Consider the following 26,307-nt stretch of genomic DNA (forward strand, 5'->3'; position numbering starts at 1 on the left):
TGCCTGATATATCGTAAGCTCTGTTGTGCCTACTGTTCCCTCCACAAACCTCCCCTCCCCCCAACCACCACCGAACAGAAGGCAGCCTAAGGATAAAACTGGGCTTTAAAGAGTCTTCGAGACTGGCCTTTTTCAAAGTCAGCAAGAGAGAAAATGGTGAAGATGCTTAAGGAATACTTTTCAAGTTGAAGAAAGACGTGGCTATCCTTAGCTGGGATGGAAGTATGTGGACTCCAAAAAGGTCAACTGGGAGTAACCTGATGAACCAGTCACAGTAACAGGAAGTTCTGTCTACCAAGAACATGACAACCAGAGGGCAAGCATGCCCAAATGGAATAACCTGATTATAATGCAAACTTTGGTTTATAATCTCATATATAAATTCCATGAAGACCAAGATTTTTCTATTTTCACTGATGATGCCTAGCATCTAGAATTGAGCCTGACCACAGTGGGTGACCAGAAATACTTGCAGAATGAGTGGATTATGATGCTTTTTCCATTATGGATCCCCAAATTCCAAAGGTTGGCTGTACAGTGGAACCAACTACACGTGCTGCTTCTAAAAACCACCTACAATAAAGGCTGGGGAAGGGGAGGAGCAGAGAAAGGCCGGAGCTGTGTACTGGACAGAGAAAATTCTCAACATTTGTGGCAAGCTAGGGTTACAAAGTGGGAGGCCTAAGTGGGGGTCCTTGTTTCTTTCCATTCACACTTAGAGCAGAAACTTAAGCCTGTCCCACTCCCAGCCCCCACTAGGACGTCAGATAGTACCCCAGACCCATGTTCAGCTGTGGCCTTGAATTTAACACACATTTACACTAGGAAAGGTTAAGGAATTTTCTTTATTTTTTACAAATTAAGACTATGTAGATTTCATATATTTCTGAATCAAAAACACCTCTTTCTTCACAGTATGAGTTAGAGAATGCAGCCTGAGCTGAAAACCAAGGAACTAGAAAAGAAAGTGATAATTACAGTGATTACTGTATTAAAAACCTGTTAGACATTTTATTTAAAATTAGTTTTTTATATCTTGTCATTCTTGGCACTGTTTCTAAAGAAAAACTCCTTTATCGAAAGCAAAAAAAGCACAAGAGGCGGAGTTTGGCTTCAAGAGATGTTAATTCAGATTCTTAGGCCTAGCAGAGAATCAACAAATTTAGGGAGAGTTGCTATTGGGGTTTTAATGGGAAGGAAGTCCCTTTAGTAAGTTCTTAAGCAAGAAGCTGGAGGCAGCAGCTAAGTCAGGGGGCAGCATCCTCTGCAGAAGCAAGCCATTCTGGTCAGCATGCCACTCCAGGATTCTGCACGGCCTGGGAACAAACTGTTTCATGGGATGGCAGTGACGTGGCGTACTGTGAACCAGTGGCCACTGGGTCAAACTGTGTACTGGTAGTGAAGAGGGAGAGCCAAAAATGGTATCCTTCTGGCAATGAGCTTTCGATGGCTCAGTCCCCCTTACACTGAAGCCCTGTGAGGGCTCCCAAGGCTGCCCGCCCTTCTGTGCCAGCTGACTGTGGCAGCCCACAGGAAAGGAGCTGCTGATCCACATCAGCCCTGACCTCCCACACGTGCGACCACAAAGCTGTAGGAAACCAGACGTCTTACAGGTTTGGTCACCTGGCCCCCACCTGGAAGGAGGCTGCAGATTTCTGGAAACAGGTGAATAGACCAAAAACTAAAGTGCATCTGTAAAATGAACATTTACCTACTGCCCCAAATCTCTGGCCCGACACTACCTATTTGTGTCCAAGTGGGGTAAGATAAAAATGCACCGAAGGACTGTTATGAATGCTGCCTCCCAAGTCATCACAGCCCACATCACAGTTCTGTTGATCCGAACAAAGATCCATTCAGCGGAGATTTTGTTCCCCCCATTCCAAACAGGTCCTTATCTAGGTTTGTCTGGCAGTCACAATGATCCCCAAAGGCTCAACCATTCCCCTTCCCTATCTTTCCTCTCCTGGGAAATCATAGCTGCCTGATAGAGGCCACTCACAACTAAGGTGATAACCAATAAAAATACAGACAGACCGACCAGGGGAGGTGTGTGAAATCCATGCTCTAGCTTGCCATACATAATCAGCCTTTTCATAAATGCGTGACAAGAATTAGTCTTCCCTTTGTGCTGAAATCCTTCTACCCCATGGATGGAAAGCAGGCAGACTCCCTGAGGGTCAGACAAGGGACAGGCAAGGGAATAGACACAAATCCACATTCCTTCTGTAATGGCAAGGCAGAAAAGTGTGCTTGCCAGACCAGCAGGACTTGGGCAGCTCAGAGAAGCAAAGCATCCACCAGAAGAGGCTCTTCATTTTCCTTGCAGGGGTTGACAGAGGCTTAGATATAATGAACCCGAGTAACAATGGGACCAGCAAACTTCTTTACAATGGAAAACACACTGCCCAGTGCCCCAGAACTGTGCACAAATCAAACAATGCTGAGGCAGGAAGAGCTGAGGAGGCTCTACCCAACAGTTCCGGTCCAGGTAGTGAAGCTCAGTTGGAAAGTGGACTCCTGGAGTTTGCTCCCTCTGTGGGTCCCATTCCTTATCACGGTGGACTGGCTGCCTGAGCAGAGGAAGAGGGTAGGGATGGGGTTGACAGAAAAGGGAGTGGGGAAGAACCCCAGGAATACGAAGCCAAACTCCAAACTATATTCTGCTAATCAGTTTTTTGATCAAAAAATCCAAAATAGAGAAAACCACAAAGTACAAAAGCTTTTCTGATGCTTTTCATTATCACACGCCACCTGTAATGTGTGCAAAGAGGAAAATGAGGGGTGATGGGAGAGAAGTCAAATGGGAAAGGCTGGATGGTCATTTCACTTCTTCTCTTTCTTCTTATCCTAGAAACGAAGAAAAAAATACCCAATTAATTTTTGGCATCTGACATTTAAGCTAAAACTCTGGAGTGAGCCAATACCTGGCTGCCTTTGTTTTGGGACAGACAATTGAGGAAAAAAAGAGAGAAATGCTCCCTCAGTGCAGCAGGAACCGAATCTTAACCATCTTCCACTGGTGGCCCCCCAAAGTGCTGACAGACTTGATGAGAATAAAGGTCAAGCAGTTGTTCCTACTCCCATCCCAAGAGTATCTAGGTGGGCTGCCAGACCACTCTCAGCTACTCACAACCACCACAGCTCAGATCCCAAACAGTGAAGGCTGCAGCCTGGCAGTCTACCCTATAAGAACCAAATGAGAGGCCAAGACCAAGTTTCCATTAGGCCTGAGAAGCATAAATCCTGTGCATAAACCAACCATTCAGAAATAATCGAGTCCAGCAGAATTCTTCATTCAATCTTAGGTGGGAGCCTGGTGTATTAAACCAATGAAAGTTGAGCTACCTTGACTGAAACTGGGGCACCTGCTTGGTGCTCAGTCCAGCTGCGCACAGACCACATGGAAGCACCAACCCCATCTGGTCACAGGCCCCCACCGCCACTGCACTCACTGTCTCCTCTTCCACAGTAAGGTCTGTAAAGCAAAACTCACGGTGTCCTTTGTTCCCCTACTGCTGGAATTGATGTTTGACACTCATTAACCCTACACAGAATGCTTCTCTGGAAAAAAATTAAGACTAACAAATGGATAAAATTGGTTTACTTCTGAAATATATTTACAAAAGCTGGTTGTCAATATTAAACAAATCCTGTAAAATATCTTTCTGATTCATAACTATCTTTACAGCCTTTCAATTCTTCATATAGATTATTTCTTGCTGCCATTGAAACTCTTTTTCCCTTTGATACTAATCTCAGGAATTTGTTTTTTTAAAAAAGGATTATTTTTACTTGTTCCTTTTTCTCCATCAGCTGAAGACTTCTGGGTTGTCACTTAGTGGCCCGCCTCACAGTTACCCTAGACCTACAGTGTGTGTGAGCAAGTTTTCAGATTTGAAGTACACACAGATGCTGAGCCCAAGGGCCATTCTCTGATCTTCAGGTGGTGGGCCAACTAACCTTCTCATTCATAGCCAGGATCATCATGAGTTTTCTGAAGAGAGTAACAAAATCTAAGAAGAGGTCCACGCAGTGCCTGAAAGAGAAGAACCAGATTACAAACTGCACTTCCCACCTTCTTTATCCGCAAGCTCACAAAGGTGCAGAACATAAAAACCCTACCCCCACCTCATGAGTCAGCTTTACCAACACTCCACCACCAAGGAAGTGAAATTCGGGGGTCTGAGATCCTTGGCACCTCAACAAAGCCATGTAGCACAGAGAAGAGAAAAACTGGGCTTTAGACTCCGCAGAGGTCCAAGTCTGAACCCTGAATTGCCACTAGTTGTGAGATTTGAGAGGATTACTACATTTAAAAAAATTATATATTAAAAGTTACATGTATCTTCTTCTCACTGTTAAAGGTTTAAATAATACAAAAATATAAAGAGAAAAAGGTGAAAGATCTCTTTCCCTCTCCTCTGCCTAGAGGTAACCACTATTAAAAGTATGGATAATTAAATACATATTATTAGTCCAATTTTTAAAAATTTGATGTCTTTTCAGGAATTGAGAGAGACTATGCTATTGGGTACACAGTTCCAAAATCATGGGTATCCTACCATATACACTTCCAAAGCTTGGCCACGTTAAGTTCAGCCAGTGCCACCTGATCCACTCTTATCCTTAATGATGTGGACAGAAAGGTGGGTCAGGCAAAGAATCACCCCAGAGATGCAGAAAACAGCTATGGCATGAAATAGTTATGCCTCACCCTTCACACTTGTTAAAGATCAGTTTTCACACTCACCAGATATAATCCTTATCTCCATTTTCAGCTTTTTCAATAATGAGTTGAGTATCAAAGAGGACAAAGCCACACATGACCACCAGCCCCACATACAGGTTTGCCTAACCAAAAAAGAAGAAGATGAGGTTACCATATGGTAGACACCACAGAGAAAAAAACAGCTGCACCTCTTTCTGGCTCTTGGCCACCAAAAGTACATCAAACGCTGACCCTGCTAACACTAACATTCATGGGAGCCGAAGCCTGTGGTGAAGACCACATTACTTCTCTAGGCACAATTCCGCACTCATTTTTTTATGTCACTGGAAGAACTTCAATCATTTTAACAAGGAGCCGCTGCTGGACTGGCTTTAGACAAATGATCTCTGAGCAATCTGTCTTCTCCTCAGCAATGCCCAACTCCTGTTCAGTCTGTACTCTCACCCATAGCAGAAGGCCCCACCCTAGGAGGGTTGCGGGGGGTGGGTGGCAGGCTTCAAGAGCACTGCCAAACAAAGGTGAGCATTCCGGAGGATTCTTAGTCTATCCTGCTTTAGGGTTAAGCAAGAAAAAGAAGTGTGAGGCAAATGACTGCTGGAATGTTACATGCAAAGTCTTACCTGGAAAAGCCAAATAGATCCGAAGAAAAGGTTCCCCAGGGAGGACAAGAGCATCAGGCTCATGGCTGACATCAAGATACCTATAAAGAGATGACAAAAAGCCATCTTCAAAAAAGCCAAAGCAATTCCGTAAGGCCATTCCTTACTTTCCCCCCAAAACAAAGGCTTTCAATTTCAACCTAATAGTCACAAGAAGTTGGAGAGTAGGGAAAGAGTCCTAGTGAGACTTCTGGCTAAAGTGGAGACCTTCTGTTTTCCAGTCACACTTACCTCCCAGAAAGAGGTAGCTACGGCGCCTGGCATAGAGTGCACTCAGGGTAAAGCAGGTGAAGATCATTGCTGTGCCCATAAAGGCAGTGGGAAGGATACTGTTTAAAAAAAAAAAAAAGGCCACTAGATTGAGGGCTACAGGTATATAACCTATTTTTGGATGGCATATTCATAAAGGTAAAAAGATATAAATGATATCACACTTTAACAGTTACCTGGGGTTGATGGCAATGCACAACTCCAGGGCAGGACCAAGGCCAACTCCTAGAAAACAAAAAGTCCCAAAACACAATATTACCATCAATTCTTGAAGAGGACCCTCATCCAAAAGCTGATCATCAATAGCACAGGCATAGCTATGTTCCTAAAAAACCAAACAAAACGTGGACTAAAGTAATTAAAAATCTCTCTCCTTCACCCTCGTTTTCCAGAGAACGTATACTTGACTGACTGACTTATTTATAGACAGAGCAGCAAAATGGTCCTCTTAGTTGAAAACCAAGGATGATCCCAGAAGGAAGAGAAACTAGAGAAAATGAAGCAGGCATGTCAAACATTTTTGAGCTAAATCATAAGGCTGTAAAACTCTGAAGAGGAGTGATGTGAGACTGTAATGTAGGCCAGATCAGGAATTAGAAGAAAAAGATAAAGAAGAAAACAGTGCCTTGTGGCCAACAACCTGTAGTCATGCAGGACTAACTCCTTTTGCAGCAAAAACGGCCAGACTGGTTCTGCAGGTGAACATTTCCCAACGGAAATCTATTCCAGCTCTAAGGTTTCCTCTTCTCTGGCTACTCTCCTCTCTCCTTCAGATAATTCCACCCCTTAATGCTTTCAAAAAATAGCTTTCCCTCATGCCATACCAACTCATATGGGATACAGCAAAAGCTGTAGTAAGAGGAAAATTCATCGCAATACAGGCACATCTTAACAAACAAGAAAAATCCTAAATAAGCAACCTTAAAGCACACCTAACTGAACTAGAGAAGAAAGAACAAATGAAGCCCAAAGTCAGCAGAAGGAGAGAAATAATAAAAATCAGAGCAGAAATAAATACTATTGAAATGAAAAAGGCAGTAGAAAGGATCAATGAGACAAAGAGCTGGTTTTTTGAGAAGATAAATAAAACTGACAAACCACTAGCCAGACTTACAAAGAAAAAAAGGCAGAAAGCTCAAATAAACAAAATCAGAAATGAGCGAGGAGAAATAACAGACTCTGCAGAAATACAATGGATTATAAGAGAATACTACAAAAAACTATACGCCAACAGAATGGATAACCTAGAGGAAATGGATAAATTCTTGGACTCCTACAGTCTCCCAAAGCTCACTCAAGAAGAGGCAGACAATTTGAACAGACCAATCACAAGGAAAGAGATTGAAACAGCAATCAAAAACATCCCAAAGAATAAAACCCCAGGACCAGATGGCTTTCCTGGGGAATTCTACCAAACTTTCAGAGAGGATTTAATACCCATCCTTTTCAAGCTATTCCAAAAAATTAGGGAAGATGGAACACTTCCTAACACATTCTATGAGGCCAACATCACGCTGATACCAAAACCTGACAAGGACACCATGAAAAAAGAGAACTACAGGCCAATATCACTGATGAACATAGATGCAAAAATTCTAAACAAAATTTTGGCAACCAGAATTCAGCAATTCATCAAAAGAATCATACATCAGGATCAGGTGGGATTCATACCAGGGACACAGGGATGGTTCAACATCCGCAAATCAATCAACGTGATACACCACATCAACCAACTGAGGAATAAAAACCACATGATCATCTCAATAGATGCAGAGAAGGCATTTGACAAGATCCAACAGCCATTTATGATGAAAACTCTGACCAAAATGGGCATAGAAGGAAACTACCTCAACATAATAAAGGCCATATACGACAAACCCATAGCCAACATCATACTCAATGGGCAAAAACTGAACCCCATCCCCCTGAAAACAGGAACGAGACAAGGATGCCCTCTATCACCACTCTTATTTAACATAGTACTGGAGGTCCTGGCCAGAGCAATCAGGCAAGAAAAAGGAATAAAAGGAATCCAAATAGGGAGGGAAGAAGTGAAACTCTCACTGTTTGCAGACGACATGATCTTATATATAGAAAACCCCAAAGAATCCATTGGAAAACTCTTAGAAGTAATCAACAACTACAGCAAAGTTGCAGGGTATAAAATCAATTTGCATAAATCAGTAGCATTTCTATACTCCAGTAATGAACCAACAGAAAAAGAACTCAAGAATACAATACCATTCACAATCGCAACAAAAAGAATAAAATACCTTGGGGTAAATTTAACTAAGGAAGTGAAGGACCTATATAATGAAAATTACAAGGCCTTTCTGAGAGAATTGGATGACGACATAAGGAGATGGAAAGACATTCCATGTACATGGATTGGAAGAATAAACATAGTTAAAATGTCCATTCTACCTAAAGCAATCTACAGATTCAACACCATCCCAATCAGAATCCCAACGACATTCTTTACAGAATTAGAACAAAGAATCCTAAAATTCATATGGGGCAACAAAAGACCCCGAATTGCTAAAGCAATCCTGAGAAAAAAGAACAAAATGGGAGGCATCACAATCCCTGACTTCAAAACATACTACAAAGCTACAGTAATCAAAACAGCATGGTACTGGTACAAAAACAGGTGCACAGATCAATGGAACAGAATTGAAAGCCCAGAAATAAAACCACACATCTATGGACAGCTTATCTTTGACAAAGGAGCTGAGGGCATACAATGGAGAAAAGAAAGTCTTTTCAACAAATGGTGCTGGGAAAACTGGACAGCCACATGTAAAAGAATGAAAATTGACCATTCTTTTTCAGCATTCACCAAAATAAACTCAAAATGGATTAAAGACCTAAAGGTGAGACCTGAAACCATAAGGCTTCTGGAAGAAAACGTAGGTAGTACACTCTTTGACATCAGTATTAAAAGGATCTTTTCGGACACCATGCCTTCTCAGAGAAGGGAAACAATAGAAAGAATAAACAAATGGGACTTCATCAGATTACAGAGCTTCTTCAAGGCAAATGAAAACAGGATTGAAACAAAAAAACAACCCACGAACTGGGAAAAAATATTTGCAAGTCATATATCTGACAAAGGCTTAATATCCTTAATATATAAAGAACTCTCGCAACTCAATCGGAAAACATCAAACAACCCAATCAAAAAATGGGCTGGAGACATGAACAGACATTTCTCCAAAGAAGATATACTGATGGCCAATAGGCACATGAAAAGATGCTCATCATCGCTGACCATCAGGGAAATGCAAATCAAAACTACACTAAGATATCACCTTACACCCGTTAGAATGACAAAAATATCTAAAACTAACAGCAACAAATGTTGGAGAGGTTGCGGAGAAAAAGGAACCCTCATACACTGCTGGTGGGAATGCAAACTGGTGCAGCCACTATGGAAAACAGTATGGAGATTCCTCAAAAAACTAAAAATAGAACTACCATACGATCCAGCCATCCCACTACTGGGTATTTATCCAAAGAGCCTGAAGTCAGCAATCCCAAAAGTCCTGTGCACCCCAATGTTTATTGCAGCACTGTTTACAATAGCCAAGACGTGGAAGCAACCTAAGTGTCCAGCAACAGACGAATGGATAAAGAAGATGTGGTACATATATACAATGGAATACTACTCAGCTGCAAAACAGAACAAAATCATTCCATTTGCAATAACATGGATGGACCTTGAGAGAATTATGTTAAGTGAAATAAGCCAGCAAGAGAAAGATAATCTGTGTATGACTCCACTCATATGAGGAATTTAAAAATGTGGACTAAGAACAGTTTAGTGGATACCAGGGGAAAGGTGGGGTGGGGGGTGGGCACAAAGGGTGAAATGGTGCACCTACAACATGACTGACAAACATTAATGTACAACTGAAATTTCACAAGATTGTAACCTATCAATAACTCAATAAAAAATAATAATAATAATAAAAAAAAATAGCTTTCCCTGACACAAAAATTTTATTCACTAAATCCCTTCCTTTTCACAATTTCTCCAACACTAAAGATTAGATGTACTCATAATGAGTTGTACTAACTCAAATGTTGCTTTGCAAGTATTTTTACTATGTAGCTCGAGTCCTGTTTTCCTTAACAATTCTAGAAGAGTTGTGCTTTTAATTCTTTTCTTGAGAATCAGCAAAGTGCCCTGTAGGATGAGTCTCAATATATGGCTTTAATTAGCTGTCTGCAAGGTTGAGAACAGATGCTCCTGTGACAGTTGTCAGTGTGAGCCCAACTAAGTCAGATTCTCGGGCCTAGTTTAGTCCCACATCTACCATTAACAACTTATAGGACCTAAGCTCTTGAACCTCATTCATTCAAGCACACAAATGCTTGTTTTTGGATACAAAAGTGGAAGTCATAGTCACCAGTCACAAAGAGCTTACCCTTTCCTTGGAGAAGGAAGATGCACCTATACGAAATAAGAAAGCAGTACAAAGCAAAATACACTCAAACACAAGACTGGATAGTACAGTATGCCAGTTGGGGTGAGTCAGGATAAATACAAATCTCAGGCCTTAGTGTAAAGAGAGAGGAAAAATACAGTTTCCCTCCTCAAAATTAGACCAATCCCCTAACATACCTGTAAGGAAAGCAAATCCAGCAAGAAGTCCAAGTCTTTTTTGCTCACTTTCATGGCTATGAGGTGTTGCCATCAGCCAAATCATCAACCCCAGGGAGCCCAAGGCAGAAAGCAGGCCAGCCTGTCAGATGCAGAGTCAATAATTAAATACTTGAAAGTATCACATTTATTTTGCAGGAGACCTTACTGGGTTCAAATATTCATCTGAACTTCCAAATATTTGCTTCTAATCTGGAGGCAGGGGAAAAGGCAGTGGGGGCTGAGGAGAAAAACCAGAAGCTTTGAAGGACAGGAGTGGTTCCTGGAGGCTCTCCCAGCCTGGGTAGTCCATCAAGCACGGCTACCCAAGTCAAACGAGTCTTGCCCAAGAAATAGAAAAGATGAATCAAAATGACAAGTGTTTGAAGCACACTGCAATCTGTAGAACAAGTAGAAAGGATTCCTTTTTGATCACCTTAAAATACATATACACATACAGAGCAAAAAGACTGAGAGGGTGCTGTGGATTGAATGTTTGTGTCCCCCAGAAATTCATGTTTAAATCCTAACTCTCAATGCAATGGTATTTGGAGGCGGGGTCTTTAGAAGGTGATTAGGTCATAAGGGTGGAGTCTTCATGAAAGAGATCAGTGTCCTTATAAGAGAGATCCCAGAAAGCTCCCTTGCCCCTTCCCCCATGTGGGGACACAGCAAGAAGAAAGCAGTTTATGAACCAGGAATCAGGCCCTCACCATACAACAAACTAGCGAATACCAAAGAATTGCTCCTGGGGGAAATAAAGGTTTAGGTTATTGTGAGCTTCTAGTCACCACACTTTCATCAATTGATAATATATAACCTTGTTTTAAGTGTTTTCTGTCTAAAGACACTTTATTTGATAAATATAGTTGATTCATTAACATTGAACTCATAACCAACAGCACCATAATTCATGCCTGAACAAAAGCTAATCTAGATACATATTTTCTCCATAAGGCATACCACAGTCTTCTTGCACTCAGGAACACTAGACAGCAATTTAGCACTATGCTTGGGGGCCATTTTAAACAGCAGAATCACCAAGAAAAATCACAAAATTGCAAAAAACATGGCACTAAATAGACCATGGAAAGGACACTTGTTTACAGTATGAGAGCATGAAATAAGGCAGTGTGTTGCCTGTTCAACCTCAGCTGGAACATGGTGTGATGGGCAACTCAAATTTTTTGCCACTCTGGGTATAACTGCAAATGTCAGCAAAAGCACCATGAGTAACCATTTTAGAGTCACAAATAAATTTTAGTGAGTAGGTAAATTCACAAATATGGAATCCACAAATAATGAGGATGACTGTAATTTACTACATTACTTAAAAAAACAAAACACAACCAGAAACCAAAAGGACCACTCTCACCTAAAAGTGGAGTATGTTTTAATCTAAACTTGAGGGATCAAACTCCTATCCTTTGAGTGTCTAGAGTAATCTTTTACACAACCCCTGCCAACAGATGCTTCAGCATAGGCATAGTGACAAATGCCAACACAGGTCGACCCCTGTACTTATACAAAAAAGGACACTCTAAAAGGGACAAGTCTTGGTTAGAGAGAATTTCTAACTTTTTGTTACTCCTCAACTGTCCCATTTATTCCTGCCAGCCAAACTCAAACTCTCTCTCAACACAGGAAAACGAGTTGTTGAAGGTTTTCACTCAACCATGCAGATATAATAAGTGTATCAGAGATAAAATGGGTCAAACCCTTAAAGGTCTCAACCCTGCCTCTTCTGATAATTAATCATACAATCAGTGTTTTGTATCCAAGCTCTCCACAGTCATTCAGGCAAAAAAGAGGAAGAATGGAGGAAAATATAAAAAGGCCACTGTGCAGAAGAACCCCAGCATGCACATCATGCCTCTACTCAGCGGGGTCTTGTACGTCAGGAGCACACCACTCAGTGTCAGGATTAAGACATTCTGTTTTCAGTATTTAGAAAGGGCACAGTTGCCAGAAATTTAAATGGCTCTACATGTCCTGATTTACCAGCTGGCTCTGGCTGAGTTCAGATCCCAAACCACTGAAAAGGACTAAGGAGGGGGACAGGCTTGTACCACCCTGCTGAGCTAGTTTCTGCCTAATGCACTTTGTGCTACAGCAACTAGGAGAGAAAACTGCTCTTACCTGAATGAAATGAGTGACCACATGGACATAGGCCCCCGCAGCTGCCACGAACATACACAGGGCAAAACTGGCATAGACCTTTTTCAGATGCTGCTGCGTCGAGGGGGTTCTAGGAAAGAATGTTAATAACGGCCATCACTCTGGGACCAATCTCATCTCTAAGCCAAGAATCATTTCCCTCTCTTCTCCTTCCCAGTGAATATATGAAAATTATAATGCAATTAAAAAAGGAAGGTTTTGAAATAGGTTAATTAACTAACAGAGAATCTTAAATGCTGGGGAAGAGCCAAAAACCCAAAACTATGAACAATCAGTACCCAAGCTAGAGCAACTATCTGGCTTTCCAGTGACCACAGAGCAGCCCTTAGAATCCGGATGCTTTTATCAGATCCTCTCAATTCTAGCAAAATTATTATGTTAGTTTATACATACAAAAGTTAATAAACTAGGAAGAGGAAAAGAAACCAGATATGAAAAGAAATACAATAAGGAACTACAGTCAAGGTCAAAACACTTACATATGGGAAAATTTTAAAAGCGCATCAAAGTTGATCTTCCGATCAAATATGTTCATGATGCCAGACTCTGTGGGACACAGCCTCCGCTCTGCAGAATCAAGGATAAAAGGAAGAAAGGTTATTTTAAAGACACAAGGATATACAAGATAACATAACTTCCTTATGAAAAATAGCAACATAAAGTTTGGAAAAATGAAAAGTTATCTAAAACTCCACTGCCCTAACACAACCATTTTCATTTTTATATGATTTCTTCTAGAATACATTTGCAATCATACTCAACCATTTTAAAGGGGACAGAGGAAATGAACTCTTCTTCTTCTCCTCCCTAAATGATTACTAGCATTTGATTTCTCTTCTTTCAGAAGGTAATTTGCCCCTTTAAAGGACAGTTTGTGGAGCTGGCCCCATGGCGGAGTGGTTGGCTTCAGCAGCCCAGAGTTTTGCCGGTTCGGATCCTAGGCAAGGACCCAGCACCCCTCATCAGGCCATGCCAAGGTGGCATCCCAGATAGCAGAACTGGAAGGACCTGCAACTAGAATATACAACTATGATGCCACAACTAGAAGGACCTGCAACTAAGATATACAACCATGTATGGGGGGTTTGGGAAGATAAAAGCAGAAAAAAAAAAAAAAAGAATATACAACTATGTACTGGGGAGCTTTGGGGAGAAGAAGAAAAAAGAAGACTGTTTCTTTGAGAAATTCTCAATTAGCAATCTAGTTAAAAGGACCCACTCACTGGAACATAAAGCAATTCTATGTCATTGTTTCAAGATACTAGAGAATTCCCTCAGCAAAGGTATAGCGCCTCAAAGATAGAAAAGAAAAACTATAAAGCTGGGTCTGGCACTAGGATTTGCATTTTAAATACATACATTACAAACTTTGCATCTAATGCATTTTAGAATGGAAAAGAATCCACAATTTAAAAAAGAGGAAAGTTCCTCGACGATAAAGGAATTTGTGCAGAAAGTTTTTTTTTAAACATGTTTTAGAACCTTTCCTACAGAAGAGTTGGAATAGTACAAAGAATTCCTGTATACCCTTCACCCAGATTTCCTAAATGTTAATATTTCACCATATTTGCCTTATCCCCCCATAGCAATATACAGCCTTAAAACTATTTTTTCCTAATGATGCTGACACTATGCCTCTTTATCGCTAAGTACTTCAGTGTGTATATTCTGAAAACAATGATCAAAATATAAACTAACGCTGACACAATACTATTATCTGATCTACAGACCTTATTCAGATCTTGCCAATGTCTCAATAAGTCAGAAAGTGCATTTTTAAACTGAACTATACCCAGGTTACATCAATACCATGAAGTCAGGCTCTTACGTTTTACTCTCCCCCCTATCTCACAGGCAATCCTAAATAAACACATTCAATCTATAGAACTAAAAATTTAATCGAGGGCTTTCGCCTTTCCTAAATATCAATCCTCCAGATTCTTATCAGACCCATAATGCCCATCCATTTCAAATCTACCAAAAGCAGGGTGGGAGGGTGGTGGGGGGAGGATTAAAATCCAAAAGGTAATTTGTTTGAAAAACAGGCCAATCACTCATGCCCATGCTAATCAGCACCTAGACCAATATTCAGCAAAATTAATCCAAGCAGTAAAATTTACAATCCCCAAACCGACCTCTTGAGGAATTCTGGGCCAGTGGGAAGACGCCATTCTTAGAGTTCACAAGCATCATTTGTTTCCTGAGGCTCTCTCTCACAAATGAAACAATTACAATGGCTAGCTTGCTTTCTCTAGTTTTCCTCCTTCCTTTCTCACCAACATCCCTACTCACCTCAATTCTTTTGTTAATTCAGTGGTTAAGGATGGCTACAGTGAGAGGCTGCAGAACCTACTAAGCTGTTACTCACACCTCTAAGTCACAGGGCTCTGGGCCCTCTTGATCTAGATGGTGCAATTATTGCAGGCTGTTGCACGGCCAACCACAGCCTTCCACAACCATGATGAGCATGTCCTCTAGAGAGCACACTTAGAGGATGGCAGAATCCAGCACCTGGAAAGTGTCTTTGTTTAAGGCTTCCATTAACACCCCTAATGACATCCCTAGACAGAACTTGCAACAGCACTGAAGCAAACTTCGGAGCCAAGTTTCTCAGTATTCACAACAACAACGCTCAAGTACCTCTTGCTTCCAATTTCAAGAGTTAAACAAAGGAGGTGGGGTTAGTAAACCCTCAAATACCCAGGGGATTGTAAATCAGAAAGGAGCAACACTGCAACCAGACCCCACTGAGTGGAAACTGTGGGAGGGGAGAATGGCAGAAACTCCTCTTTCCCAGTTTGCTCTTTGACATTTCCCCAGGGGGTACTAACCGCCTCTCTTACAACTGCTGATGGAAAAACCAAAACTATCAAAGGTTGTGAGAGTAGGGAGGGAGGTGTCAAAGAGGAATTTCTCCATGATTTAGTAGTGCCTTGTGGTTTAAGTCATAAAAAAGATAAATAAAATAAAACCAGTCTTCCAACATCACTACCGATTCTAAAATTTAAGTGGAACACGTAACCACCAAATTTTCTAGATGCAAAGACACATAGCAATTTTAATAGCTTTATGGGGGGGAAAATGCAATACGGTATACATTTAATAAATAATGACATGCATGTACAACGATTGATTTCAGAACTGTCAAAATATGAGGGGAAAAAAGTTAGGTCTTAGAATCAAGGAAACATGACAATTTGCTCTAGGTCTGTTCCAAACAGACAAGAATAACATACAGATAAGTAATGAGTTAAAACTGTTCTTACAAGTTTTGCCAGATAGACTAAACTCACCAGGTTTTTATCTTAGCCTCAACCACTTGTGCTCTTCAGCTGCACGGAAAAGATATCTACATTTCAATGGTGAATATGCAAACTCGGCTGAACAAGATTAAATTGCATTCATAACTCAAAAATAGCAGCTCCCATACCAACAGTATTTTCAGTCCCAGGAACACTCAGCTCTTAAAAGAGCTTGAAGGATTCAAACTATTAACCAAGTAACTCAGCAACATTCCAGAGGGGCCCACAGTTAAATGAAAATCTTTGTTTAAAAACAAGTACATTAAAGTGATCAACTTTATGTTATGTATATTTTACCACAATAAAGGGGGGAAAGTACACCGCAAGTTGCTCAAAATTATCCAAAATAGTAGTCTCCCTAACAGACATCTAACTCCATTCCAAAATCAATACCAGCAATGCTCTGCCTCACCCTGGCCGCCAACTCAAACAGAAATCTAGAAATTGGATCCTCTCTTCCACTCCCCAGTTCTATACTCAAATCGAAAACAGGGAGGTGGGATTATTTACATAGAATAAATTTGGACAGTGCCTGCCAGATTCATGGGAAATTTGCCTGCATTGCATTTGTAAATGAGAAGTAAATATTCAGGTGTCAATCAAAACCAAATTCCTTTAATTTGGTTCGGAGACCAAATTCCTTTAATTTGGTTCGGAGTTCCATTTTATGCCTTCATTCTTAGGAGAGCAGGAATACCAAAACTTGTCAGAATCTGTCAAAATTTGTCATGCATATACTGCTAAAGCTTTATTGGAAGTGTCACCATTATGTGGTTCCCTGGGCTAGCCTCTTCTGCTAGAGCCACCCAAAACAAAACAAAAAACTTACTACACAGCTTTACCAAGAAAGAAAAACTTAAGCAACGTGTTGTTTTGAGTTAGGTATTCCTGGGGTCTGTTTTTGCTTGGGGAGGGAGGGGCAGCAGGAGGAGACAGATATTCTTACCAATAAATATCTATGTCTTATGTCTTGTTAGTTGTTTTGTTCTGGGTATCTTCCTTACCCTTGTCCTAAAATGAAAGATTATCAAGGGCCAGGGCTTAAATTAAAAAAAAAAAAATTCTCTACAATCTTGTTCTAACAACTGTTAAGTACAGCCTATGTGAGACATGGCCAAGTGGCTAAGGGCCTGCCTGGTAGCACAGTGGTTACGTTAACGCACTCTGCTTCAGCGGCCCGGGGTTCGCCAGTTCAGATCCCTGGCATAGACCTATGCACTGCTCATCAAGCCATGCTGTGGTAGGCATCCCACATATAAAATAGAGGGAGATGGGCTCAGATGTTAGTTCAGGGCCAATCTCCCTCAGCAAAAAGAAGAGGATTGGCTGCAGATGTTAGCTCAGGACTAATCTTCCTTGGAAAAAAATAAAAAATAATTATTAAAAAAAGAAAGAAAGAAACATGACCAAGCGGCAAAAAGCTATGCAAACATAAACCACCATGCATTTAGTATGTATTAAAAAAAAATCCTTGCCTTTGAAAAATAAAAGCCTGCTGATTGCTGGAGCCAGGACAAAAGCTGCCTCAGTGTATACAATTTAACATTAAACCAGCAAGTCAAAGAAACATTGTTCACACATTTAATTAAACATTTAGTTTGTGAATTATATGTTTCTTCATTCCTGTTGTAGCAATTCAACCACGTTGAACCCTGTTCCCACCCATCCAGAAGGGACCAAATTGATACTTAAAAGAAAAATCCCATGTTGTTGAAAAAAAGGGGAGGAGGGATTGTAATTTTCCAGTAGTTTTCCTATCGAATAGTTTTCAGACTCTGTATAACCAGCTCCCTAGCTCTGTGGTTAAGAGCATGGCCTACCAAGTTTGAATCTTGGCTGTTATTTTCTTAGCTGTGTGACATGCAGCAAGTTTCTGGCAGTTAACCTCACCATGCTTCAGTTTCATTTGTAGAAAAGAAATATATAATATTCCCTGCTTCATAGGGTTGAGGATTAGGTGACATAAGACAAACAAAGTGCTTAGAATAGTGCTTCATTTAAATAAGACCAGCTCAATATGTGAACCACTGTTGCTACTAGTGGAAATCTCATTACTCTCATGTCTTCAGTGCATGATCTTCCCTTTTAAAAGTCTAGTTTTAGAAGACATTTTTCGCAAGCCTAATTTACACGGGACCCGTAAATTCATTTTTAAAAAAATATATTCCACCATAACTCACAGCTAGCTATATCCCAAAGGCTTAATATTTACCCAAATGAGAGTAAAATTAAACTAGGGAGGAGGGGAGTCATAAATTGAAATTTAAAGGAAATTGATAAAATCTTATTACTGGTTAAAATTACTTTTGTTTAAATGGCAAGCCTCTCCTCTGGTACATTCACACTGTATCTCCTGTCCCACAGGGCCACAGGGCGTTTTGAGACAGCCTAATAACCGCTAAGTGATAATCTGAGGCAGTAGAAAATTTGATGAAGTCCATGGTCATTAGCTTGATGCTTTCCTTGCCTCTCCTAGAAGGTAGGTCAGTTCCGTTGCAGGAAATCCAAGGAATTCTGCTTGGACTAGGGATGGGCTTTGATCATCCTAGATTTGGACCCTAGATGTCTCAGCCCCTCTTACCTTGGATGAAAATTCCTGGATTAGCTAACACCGAATCTTGTCTCTCATGGGGGCTGCCTCAGAACCAAACTAGTAACTGGAGATGGAATGCCTACTGCCTTCAATAAATTATTTTTTTGTACCAAACTTTGACACTACTGAATCTCTCTCTTTCTAATCACAACTGTTTGGCAGACATTGAATCATAAGAAGGTACCAATGTTCTAAACACATCATCTTCCACTATAAACCACCAAACCCTCCCCAATAACACCATATTTAGCCCAAATGAGAGCAGGCAGAGATTAGGACAACCAGCACACCCAGACTCAACCTTCATTCTTGAAGCTCTTTTTTCAAGTGTTTTGGATTCCAATTCTCCTCCTACACATTTGGTTGTAAGCACCTTGAGAGCAGAGCTTGTAGGGATTCAGCTCACTATCTCCCAGACTTAAGCACAACCAGGAGTCTCCAGAGCAATTCTAGACCCCATTATCAGATAAGAGTGTTGTAACCTCAAGTCACATTCCCCAGGTGGCTCAAAGGGGAGCCGACCTTGAAGGGTCACGCAAGTGGTCCTAAAAGTCAACCTCTACAGTCTCTCTCCTTGGTTTGAATATTCTCTTTGGAAAACAAAATGTGTATGACATAAAAGCTACTCCATGAAATTTGGTTAGAAACTTGGGGGGGGGGGCACACAAAACAGGGTGAAGTGGAAGACACTTCTACCACATCTTACAGCCAAGTCAAAGTCGTAAAGGAAAATTCAGAAGAGCGAGCATCAAGAGAATATTCAGTGTGTTCCCAGAGGTGATTATACCCTTGGGTAGTTTATGAAATAAAGTGAAACTCTTCAGACCAGCAGTAGTACCTTCTATAATACCACTGACTACATTTATACAAAATTTTACAACTTTCAAAGTCCTTTTCCATACATTATCCTCTTTGATCTTCATATCAATCCATGAGGAAAGGCCAAGAATGATTAGTCCCACTTTAAAGATTAAAAAGAAAGATCAAAAAGACAGCGAATAGTGGCAAGATTATCAGATTTGGAGTCACAAGTCCTGCCATTTTCTACCACATAACTTTGGGAAAATCATTTTACCTAACGTCATCTAGGCTTCCGTATATGTAAGATAAGGATAATTAATTAATGCTTGCTCTACCAAGCTTACTGAATACCAATATGAAACCTGTGTGAAATCATTGTAAAATGCTAAAGGAATATTAATATTGACTTGACCAACATCAGAAAGTTAAAATAAATAATGGAGCCAGAACCAGATTAAGGGTCTTCTGACCTCTAAAAGCTGGTGCTCTTTCTACTATTACCCCCTACAGTAGAAAAGCAAGTTTTCATTAAGGCAGTTCCAGCCATAGGGTCAAGAGAAATCTTTAAAAAAGAAAAGAAAGAAAGAAATTAACATATGCTGATCCCTATTATGTTTTTCTGTATTTTTCAGCATTTCTACAACAAACATGAACTATATCCATAATCAGGAGAAAAAACAGAAATGTTGACTAAACAGCTGGATTAATTTTATCTTTCCTATTCTTTAGGAGAGTAAGACTGCAGTCACATCAATGGGGGGTAAGGGAGAGAAGGGAAGAAAGAGGGTACTAAGCCATGTTTCCACAACAAGATGATTAACGGAAGAAGGAAACCCTCAATCCAAATTACGGGCTGCATTTCTCAAGGATTCAACCATTCTGCCCCCACTGGAGGAAAACGGCAGAGAATCTAAACGTCAACATACTCTCGAAGCCAGGACAAAAAACATTAGACAAAGAAGACTTAAAAAAAAAAAAAAAAACACCAAAAAGAGTAAATCTAATAATTACAGAAATAAGTGTTTGCAGAAGCCGTAAGAAATGTGGCTACGCAACTTACATAATCTCTCTTGAACTGAATTGTTAAACTACACATTTAACCAAAAAATAAACTAGAAATAAATATCAATAAGTCACTTAAAAAGCCCATTTGCCATTAACTTTTAACCTTGAAACCTGTCTGTGTCTCCGGCACAGTCAGCTCTTCTGGATTACACATCCACAGGTTAACTATTGCTAGAACAGAGTCTCAAGTTCAGAGAGGTGGTTGTTAGCGTTTGGCCAATGAAAGGCTGATGAGGTGGGCAATGCAACCTGGGCTGGCACGGGGTAGCAATTCCACACTTAATAAGCAAACAAAAATACCCCAGGCTACTTATTACCACGGCTCCCGCAAGAAGGTCCGAGAGAAAAACAACCGCCCGACGACGCCTTTCCGGAGCGGACTTTGAGAATGACGCCCACAAGGCTCAGGACCAAGCAGAGCCAAGGCCACCTCACCTGTCCGGAGGTAACCAATCAGACTAGCGGGGCTGCCCCGTGGGGCTGGGAAGCCAGGCCAAGCCCCGGTCTCCTCTCACCTCTCGCCTCTGCTGTTGGCTTACAAGTAACCAGCAGCCTCGCGTGTCACAGAGCAGTGTGACATCACCCGCCCCGCCGTGACAGGGCAGCCCGCCCGACCAGGCCCTTCTCGAGGCCCCCGCCGCTCGCCCAGAGGCGGCCCGGCCAGAGGCCCCGCAGCACAGCAGCGATCGCTCGGGTGGGGCGGGGGTGACCACAAACCCAAGAGCTTTCGCTTCCGTTCACCTCGGAAGGAAGGGGCGGGGGACGTTCCCTGAATCCGAAGGGTCGAGGAGGGGCCAACGGGCCCCCGCTTCTAGACTTGGCGGAGGAGGAGGACGAGGGAGGGAAAGGAGACTAAGACAGGGCCTTCGCTGGCGCCCCCCGCCTCGACGCCCCCAAAGACCCGGCGGACTCGCCCCCGCCCCTCCCCCACTCCGGGGCGGTTGCGCATGCGCGATACTAGTTCCCTAGCTTCTCCCCTCCCCGCCCAGCTTCCCGGAGTCCAGTCGCCGACCAGGGCCCCGTTCCCCCAGGACGCAGTCTGTCCGAAAGTGGAGACTACTCCCACTCTTGCTCAGACAATAACTCCTAACTCCCTTTCCACTTCTCACTCCCGGCTTGCGCAGTCCCAGCTTCAGACGTACCTTCCTACCAGCGTCTCAGGAGCCTACACGGCTCTTCTAACACCGGATGTGCTTCTGGCTCTCCCAGGGTCCGCTCCAGACGCTTTACCCTGCGTCCGCCCCTCGAGGGAAGCCCCGCCCTCGCGCTTTTTAAAGCCAGTCTTCATTGGCCGTTGGCCGCACTTCTGCCTTTCCATTGGCTGTACAGGCATAAACATCGCCTGCCTACTTCAGAGCCATTCGCTAGTGCCCTTGTCGGTCTACACTCTGGTCGCCAACGGGCGTCGAAGGAAAAGGTCTCGGCCTTCTTCCTCCCTAGTAAAGAAGGGTTGCTGTCCACAGCCGCCTCTAGTGGAGAAAGTGAAGAGGGGCAGGTCCCACTCAAGACACCTAGCGAGGAATACAGCCCCCACGACGCGTGATGGAAGAGCGCTGCCAAGTCCTGGGATTCTAGTTTCAGGCTTATCATTGGATGTTAAAGGGGGAAAGAAAGAGGTTTAGAGAACACATAGAAAAGCGCTCTCACTGGGTCCCATTTACCGTAAATCTCGTGGAGCTTAAGCTTCAGAGCACGTTTGAAGGCTCAGCGAATTCTCCAGGAACACAAGGAGGAAAGAGCAGCCCCAGTCCTGCATCGTATGCTCGGACCCCAGCCTGGAGGTCACCCTCTAAGCCCAAGTGGTAGTCCTAGGACCATGGGCAGGGCCAGAGAGCTGCCAGGACCACCTTCCCCATGCGAGAGGTGGGCAGCTCTTTATAGTCACCTTGGTCCTTCGAGTTGGGAGAGGAATGGAGTGGGTGGGAGAGGAGACCAGGGCGGCGATGTGGCGGAGCTGCCCTGGCAGCCCCGAAGAAACTAAGCCAAGGGAGATCAAAGGGCTGGAGCTCCCTGAGGGCTGGTCCCCAGCCAGAAGCACCACTTGTGCAAGAACCTATTGTAAGGACTTGCGAAACTGATAAAAAAAAAAAGTTTCTAAATTATCAATTTTTAAAACTATTTTTTTTACTAATTTATCTTTCTAATATTTCTATAAAAATAGTACAAAATGGTCATATGAAGAGACAAAAAGTATGCAGCCAAAAAACAGAAAAAAAAGCGTATCGTGGTTGCCAGGGAGGAGTTATTTTTCTGATGTTTGTCATTTTGTCAGCATTTCAAAATCTGTAGTGATTTCTTATTCTAAATAAATATTTATTTTATTACATAATTTTATATCCTTTTTCTTAAATATAGCCCCACAATTGTAGATGTTTCAGGCTGCACAAAACTTAGATTCCACCTGCCTCACCCCACTCCCGCCCCTCATTTTAGAGATGAGGAAAAAGGCCCATGGACAGAAACTGCTCTGGCAAAATAAGGGAAGAAATTTAGATTAAGCATTTGATCAGTGGAGATTTGATCAGAATCCAGGATTTAGGAAATCACTTTTTAGAAGGATAAACAGCTATCTTTTCAATAAAGAATTCAAATGTGTAGGGTATGATTCTCGGTACATGAACTCAGGTATGCAATAAATATAGGGTTTTTTTTTCTGTGGTGCAACCTAATATTTACTCTGAACCTCATTCCTCCAGAGTGGGAGAAAATGTATTGTCAGTCTTCCTTGGGGGTCCACTCCCCTCCCCACTCTAAATTCTGTCACATTTCTGGGGCTACAAGTGCTTGGGGACAGGGCCTATCTGGTTCCACAGGGTTACTGCAGAGGTTTTTACCTTTGTACTAGTGTGGCCCTTTCAGGCTCAGCAGCTCTATTGCCGTGCCATACTTAAGGAACAAGAGACCTTTTGTCAAGTTAATATTGCATTCTCCACCTGGAGCAATAGGTTGCCAAGAGTTTTACCTGCATAATGTTGACATATGTTATTCATTCTTGATGACCTAGATTATTCATTCTATTTCTGGCTCAGGGTCTCTCATGAGATTGCAGTCACATGTCAGCAGGGGCTTCAGTCATCCAGAGGTTTGACTGGGGCTAGAGGAATTACTTCTAAGGTGGCTCACTCATATAGAGGACAAATTAGTGCTGGCTGTCGAAGCCTTACGTCTTCGCTATGTGGACTCCTCCATACAGCTATTTGAACGTCCTCGCAGCAGGAGGACTGGCTTCTCCCAGAGGGAGCAATCCCAGTGATAGAGAGAGCTAGACAAAGGCTCTTTTTATGACTTATCCACGTAAGTCACATAGCAATCACTTCCTTATAATAACATGCTTATTCCCAGGCCCCTGTCTTGGGTCCTGTGCCTCAGAGGATCTCATGCTTTGAAGGGCCTTCCCAGAAATTTTCTATCTCCCTCATTGCCTAGGACTAGCCAGGTCCAGTAGAGCCATTAAGGCTCAGTCCAAACCAGGCCCTTCATGATCCCTGGTCCCAGTTTCTCCCCTTCATGACATTCTCCAATCCCAGGATACCTGAGGACCTCTGGAACACGTGCCTCTGGGGTCATTCCAATGCTCTATGACCTCATTTCAATTCCAAGAAGGCATGCTTGTGAGCTGATCACTCTTGCTAGCCAGCACAATATTTCTTCTGTGGAAATGCATGAGATTGGGTCTCCAGGATGGTGGTGACATGCCTAATTGGGGTCAGACTGAAGATGAGTTCAGGCCTCTGGGCTACCAACCATTCTCCACCAACCCTTAGGCTTGAGTTGTGTGTATGGGTCCCTGTGTTGATCCTCTCCCATCAGTATTCTGATGTGGAGCTGCCTGTGGTCCATAGCACCAGAGGACAACAGAGTGGCAGTAGGTATCTTTTATCCTGTACATCATCATACACACACACCCCCCCACACACACACACTGGCACTCAGGGTCATTCTATCCCCTCCAAAGACTCTGGGACATATGTCAGGCAGTCATTTCTGGGTGCTTTTGAGACTTGCTCCACAGTGCCAACAGGACCTTTCCAACTGATGTCCTTTTTTGCCTCTGAATGATATGGTAATACAATACTGTCTCTCATGTCAGTCTTAAGTCATACCAAATGAGGCATGCACAAATGGCACCACTCCTCTTGCTCCACTCGTGGACCCCTCACATATATTCCCTGTTGTGGTGGTGTATGGAAGGTAGGGGTGTGATCAACGTTGAAAGAGATCACAGTCTGGGAATGCTGTGATCATAGTTTAAAGAGTACAAGACAAGACATGGTGGGAAGAGGTGTTGTTCTATGTTTATCGCATAAAATTCTGAATGAAAATTTAACATGACCATAAAACTAATTATTGTTTAAATTTTCTTGCATACTCTGGGTAAGACTTGCATTTGTGGTTATCATCAACAGCACAGTAATAATTTTTTGAGGGGCCAGCCCCGTGGCCAAGTGGTTAAGTTCCTGCACTCCGCTGCGGCGTCCCAGGGTTTGGATCCTGGGCGTGCACATGGCACCGCTCCTCAGGCCACGTTGAGGCGGCATCCCATATGCCACAACTAGAAGGACCTGCAACTAAGATATACAACTATGTACTAGGGGGGATTTGGGGAGATAAAGCAGAAAAAAAAAAAAAGATTGGCCACAGTTGTTAGCTCATGTGCCAATCTTTAAAAAAAATAATAATAATAATAATTTTTTGAGAGCGTCATGGGCGACATGATGAATGATGTCATGTCGTGAATAATGATATAACCAGGAGTAAATAAATAGTACAAAGGAACTACAAAGACAAGAATATCTATATTGTTTCAATATAAATAGTTTCCAAAGAGCCATGGCATTGTATTAACAGTGTTACTGTCTTTTCCCCTGGTAGGAGATATGAAATTAGCCAGGATTGCATGTTTAACAATAAAGAACATGAAGAACATGATTTCTGAGCCTGAACAAGAAGACATAGTACCTGGACACTGAAGAATCATCACATGCTGTGATATGTACAATAAACTGATATCTCTTCTCTACCCATTATTCTAAGTCTTCATTGATGAATCATTATACCTCACATAGGCTCGTAAGTTTTGTAATACATTTTTAAAATGAGATTTAATGCACATAACGTAAAATTCACCCTTTAAGCTACACAATTTACTGTTTTTTTTTTACTATATTCACAAGGTTGTACAACCATCACCACTATCTAATTCCAGAACATTTTCATTACCTCAAAAAGAAACCCAGTACCCATTAGCAGTCATTGCCCATTCCCTGCCCTCCCTCTCCAATGCTGGCAACCACTAATGTACTTTCTGTCTCTACGAATTTGCCTATTCTGGACATTTCATGTAATAGAATCATACGATATGTGGCCTTTTGTGTTAACTTCTTTAACTTAGTATAATATATTTAAGGTTCATCCATGTTGTTGCATGTATCAGTTCTTCATTCCTCTTTATGGCTGAGATATATTCTGTTGTATGGATATACCATATTTTGTTTGTCCTTTCATCCATTGACATTTGGGTTGTTTCCATTGTTTGGTTATTATGAATAGCATTGCTGTGAACATTCATGTACAAATTTTTGTGTGGACATATGTTTTCATTTCTCTTGAAGACTTCCAAGTCTAGATCATAAAAAGCCATGCAGCTTCTGACTGTTTCTCTTGGAGAACTTGCTCTTGAACACTCTTTGGAGACACTCCCTCTTAGAGAACCAAGCCGTCAGCTTACAAGAGTCTAAGCTAGTTAAAGAGGTCATGTGTAGGTGCTCTTGTCAATAGTCCCAACCGAATTCAACTTCTGAGTCATCCTAGCCCAGATGCTACACATGTCCAGATGATTCCAGCCTCCAGGTGATTCTAGCAATTCAAGTCTTCCCATCTGATACCTTCCTGTGCCTTGTCCAAATTCCCGTCTCATAGAATCTATGGGCTTAATAAAATGGTTGTTGTTTTATGCCATCAAGTTCAGGGTGGCATAGATAACTGAAACAGTGTTCTTTCTACAAATCAACAAGAAGACCAAAACAAACATAAAAATGGGCAAAGGGTAGGGGCTGGCCCCG

The 26,307-nt window shown here is 42.0% G+C and overlaps 1 protein-coding gene across 1 annotated transcript; it reads right to left on the bottom strand.

Moving 5' to 3' along the window:
• Positions 1 to 826: 826 nt before the first annotated feature.
• Positions 827 to 21,495, bottom strand: TMBIM6 (transmembrane BAX inhibitor motif containing 6). The gene is made up of 10 exons (XM_046669739.1): positions 21,388 to 21,495; positions 12,964 to 13,051; positions 12,446 to 12,554; positions 10,289 to 10,409; positions 5,838 to 5,886; positions 5,623 to 5,720; positions 5,353 to 5,432; positions 4,754 to 4,854; positions 3,964 to 4,039; positions 827 to 2,850 (listed from the first exon to the last, which is right to left on the bottom strand). Exons 2-10 carry the CDS (start codon positions 13,017 to 13,019, stop codon positions 2,827 to 2,829), a joined length of 714 nt encoding a protein of 237 aa, XP_046525695.1. The 5' UTR covers positions 13,020 to 13,051; positions 21,388 to 21,495; the 3' UTR covers positions 827 to 2,826.
• Positions 21,496 to 26,307: the final 4,812 nt, after the last annotated feature.

Source organism: Equus quagga, chromosome 1 (assembly GCF_021613505.1).
Source record: "Equus quagga isolate Etosha38 chromosome 1, UCLA_HA_Equagga_1.0, whole genome shotgun sequence".
NCBI lineage: Eukaryota > Metazoa > Chordata > Mammalia > Perissodactyla > Equidae > Equus > Equus quagga.

What these genes read in the sequence shown, in the direction of transcription:
- TMBIM6 (XM_046669739.1), bottom strand. Translation starts at nt 13,019, where the DNA reads ATGAACATATTTGATCGGAAGATCAACTTTGATGCGCTTTTAAAATTT. An exon ending in TGGTCACTCATTTCATTCAG is followed by an intron (nt 10,410 to 12,445) that starts GTAAGAGCAGTT and finishes TGCATCTGACAG; the next exon opens with GCTGGCCTGCTTTCTGCCTT. An exon ending in TCCTGGCTATGAATGAGAAG is followed by an intron (nt 2,851 to 3,963) that starts GTTAGTTGGCCC and finishes CTTCGTTTCTAG; the next exon opens with GATAAGAAGAAAGAGAAGAA.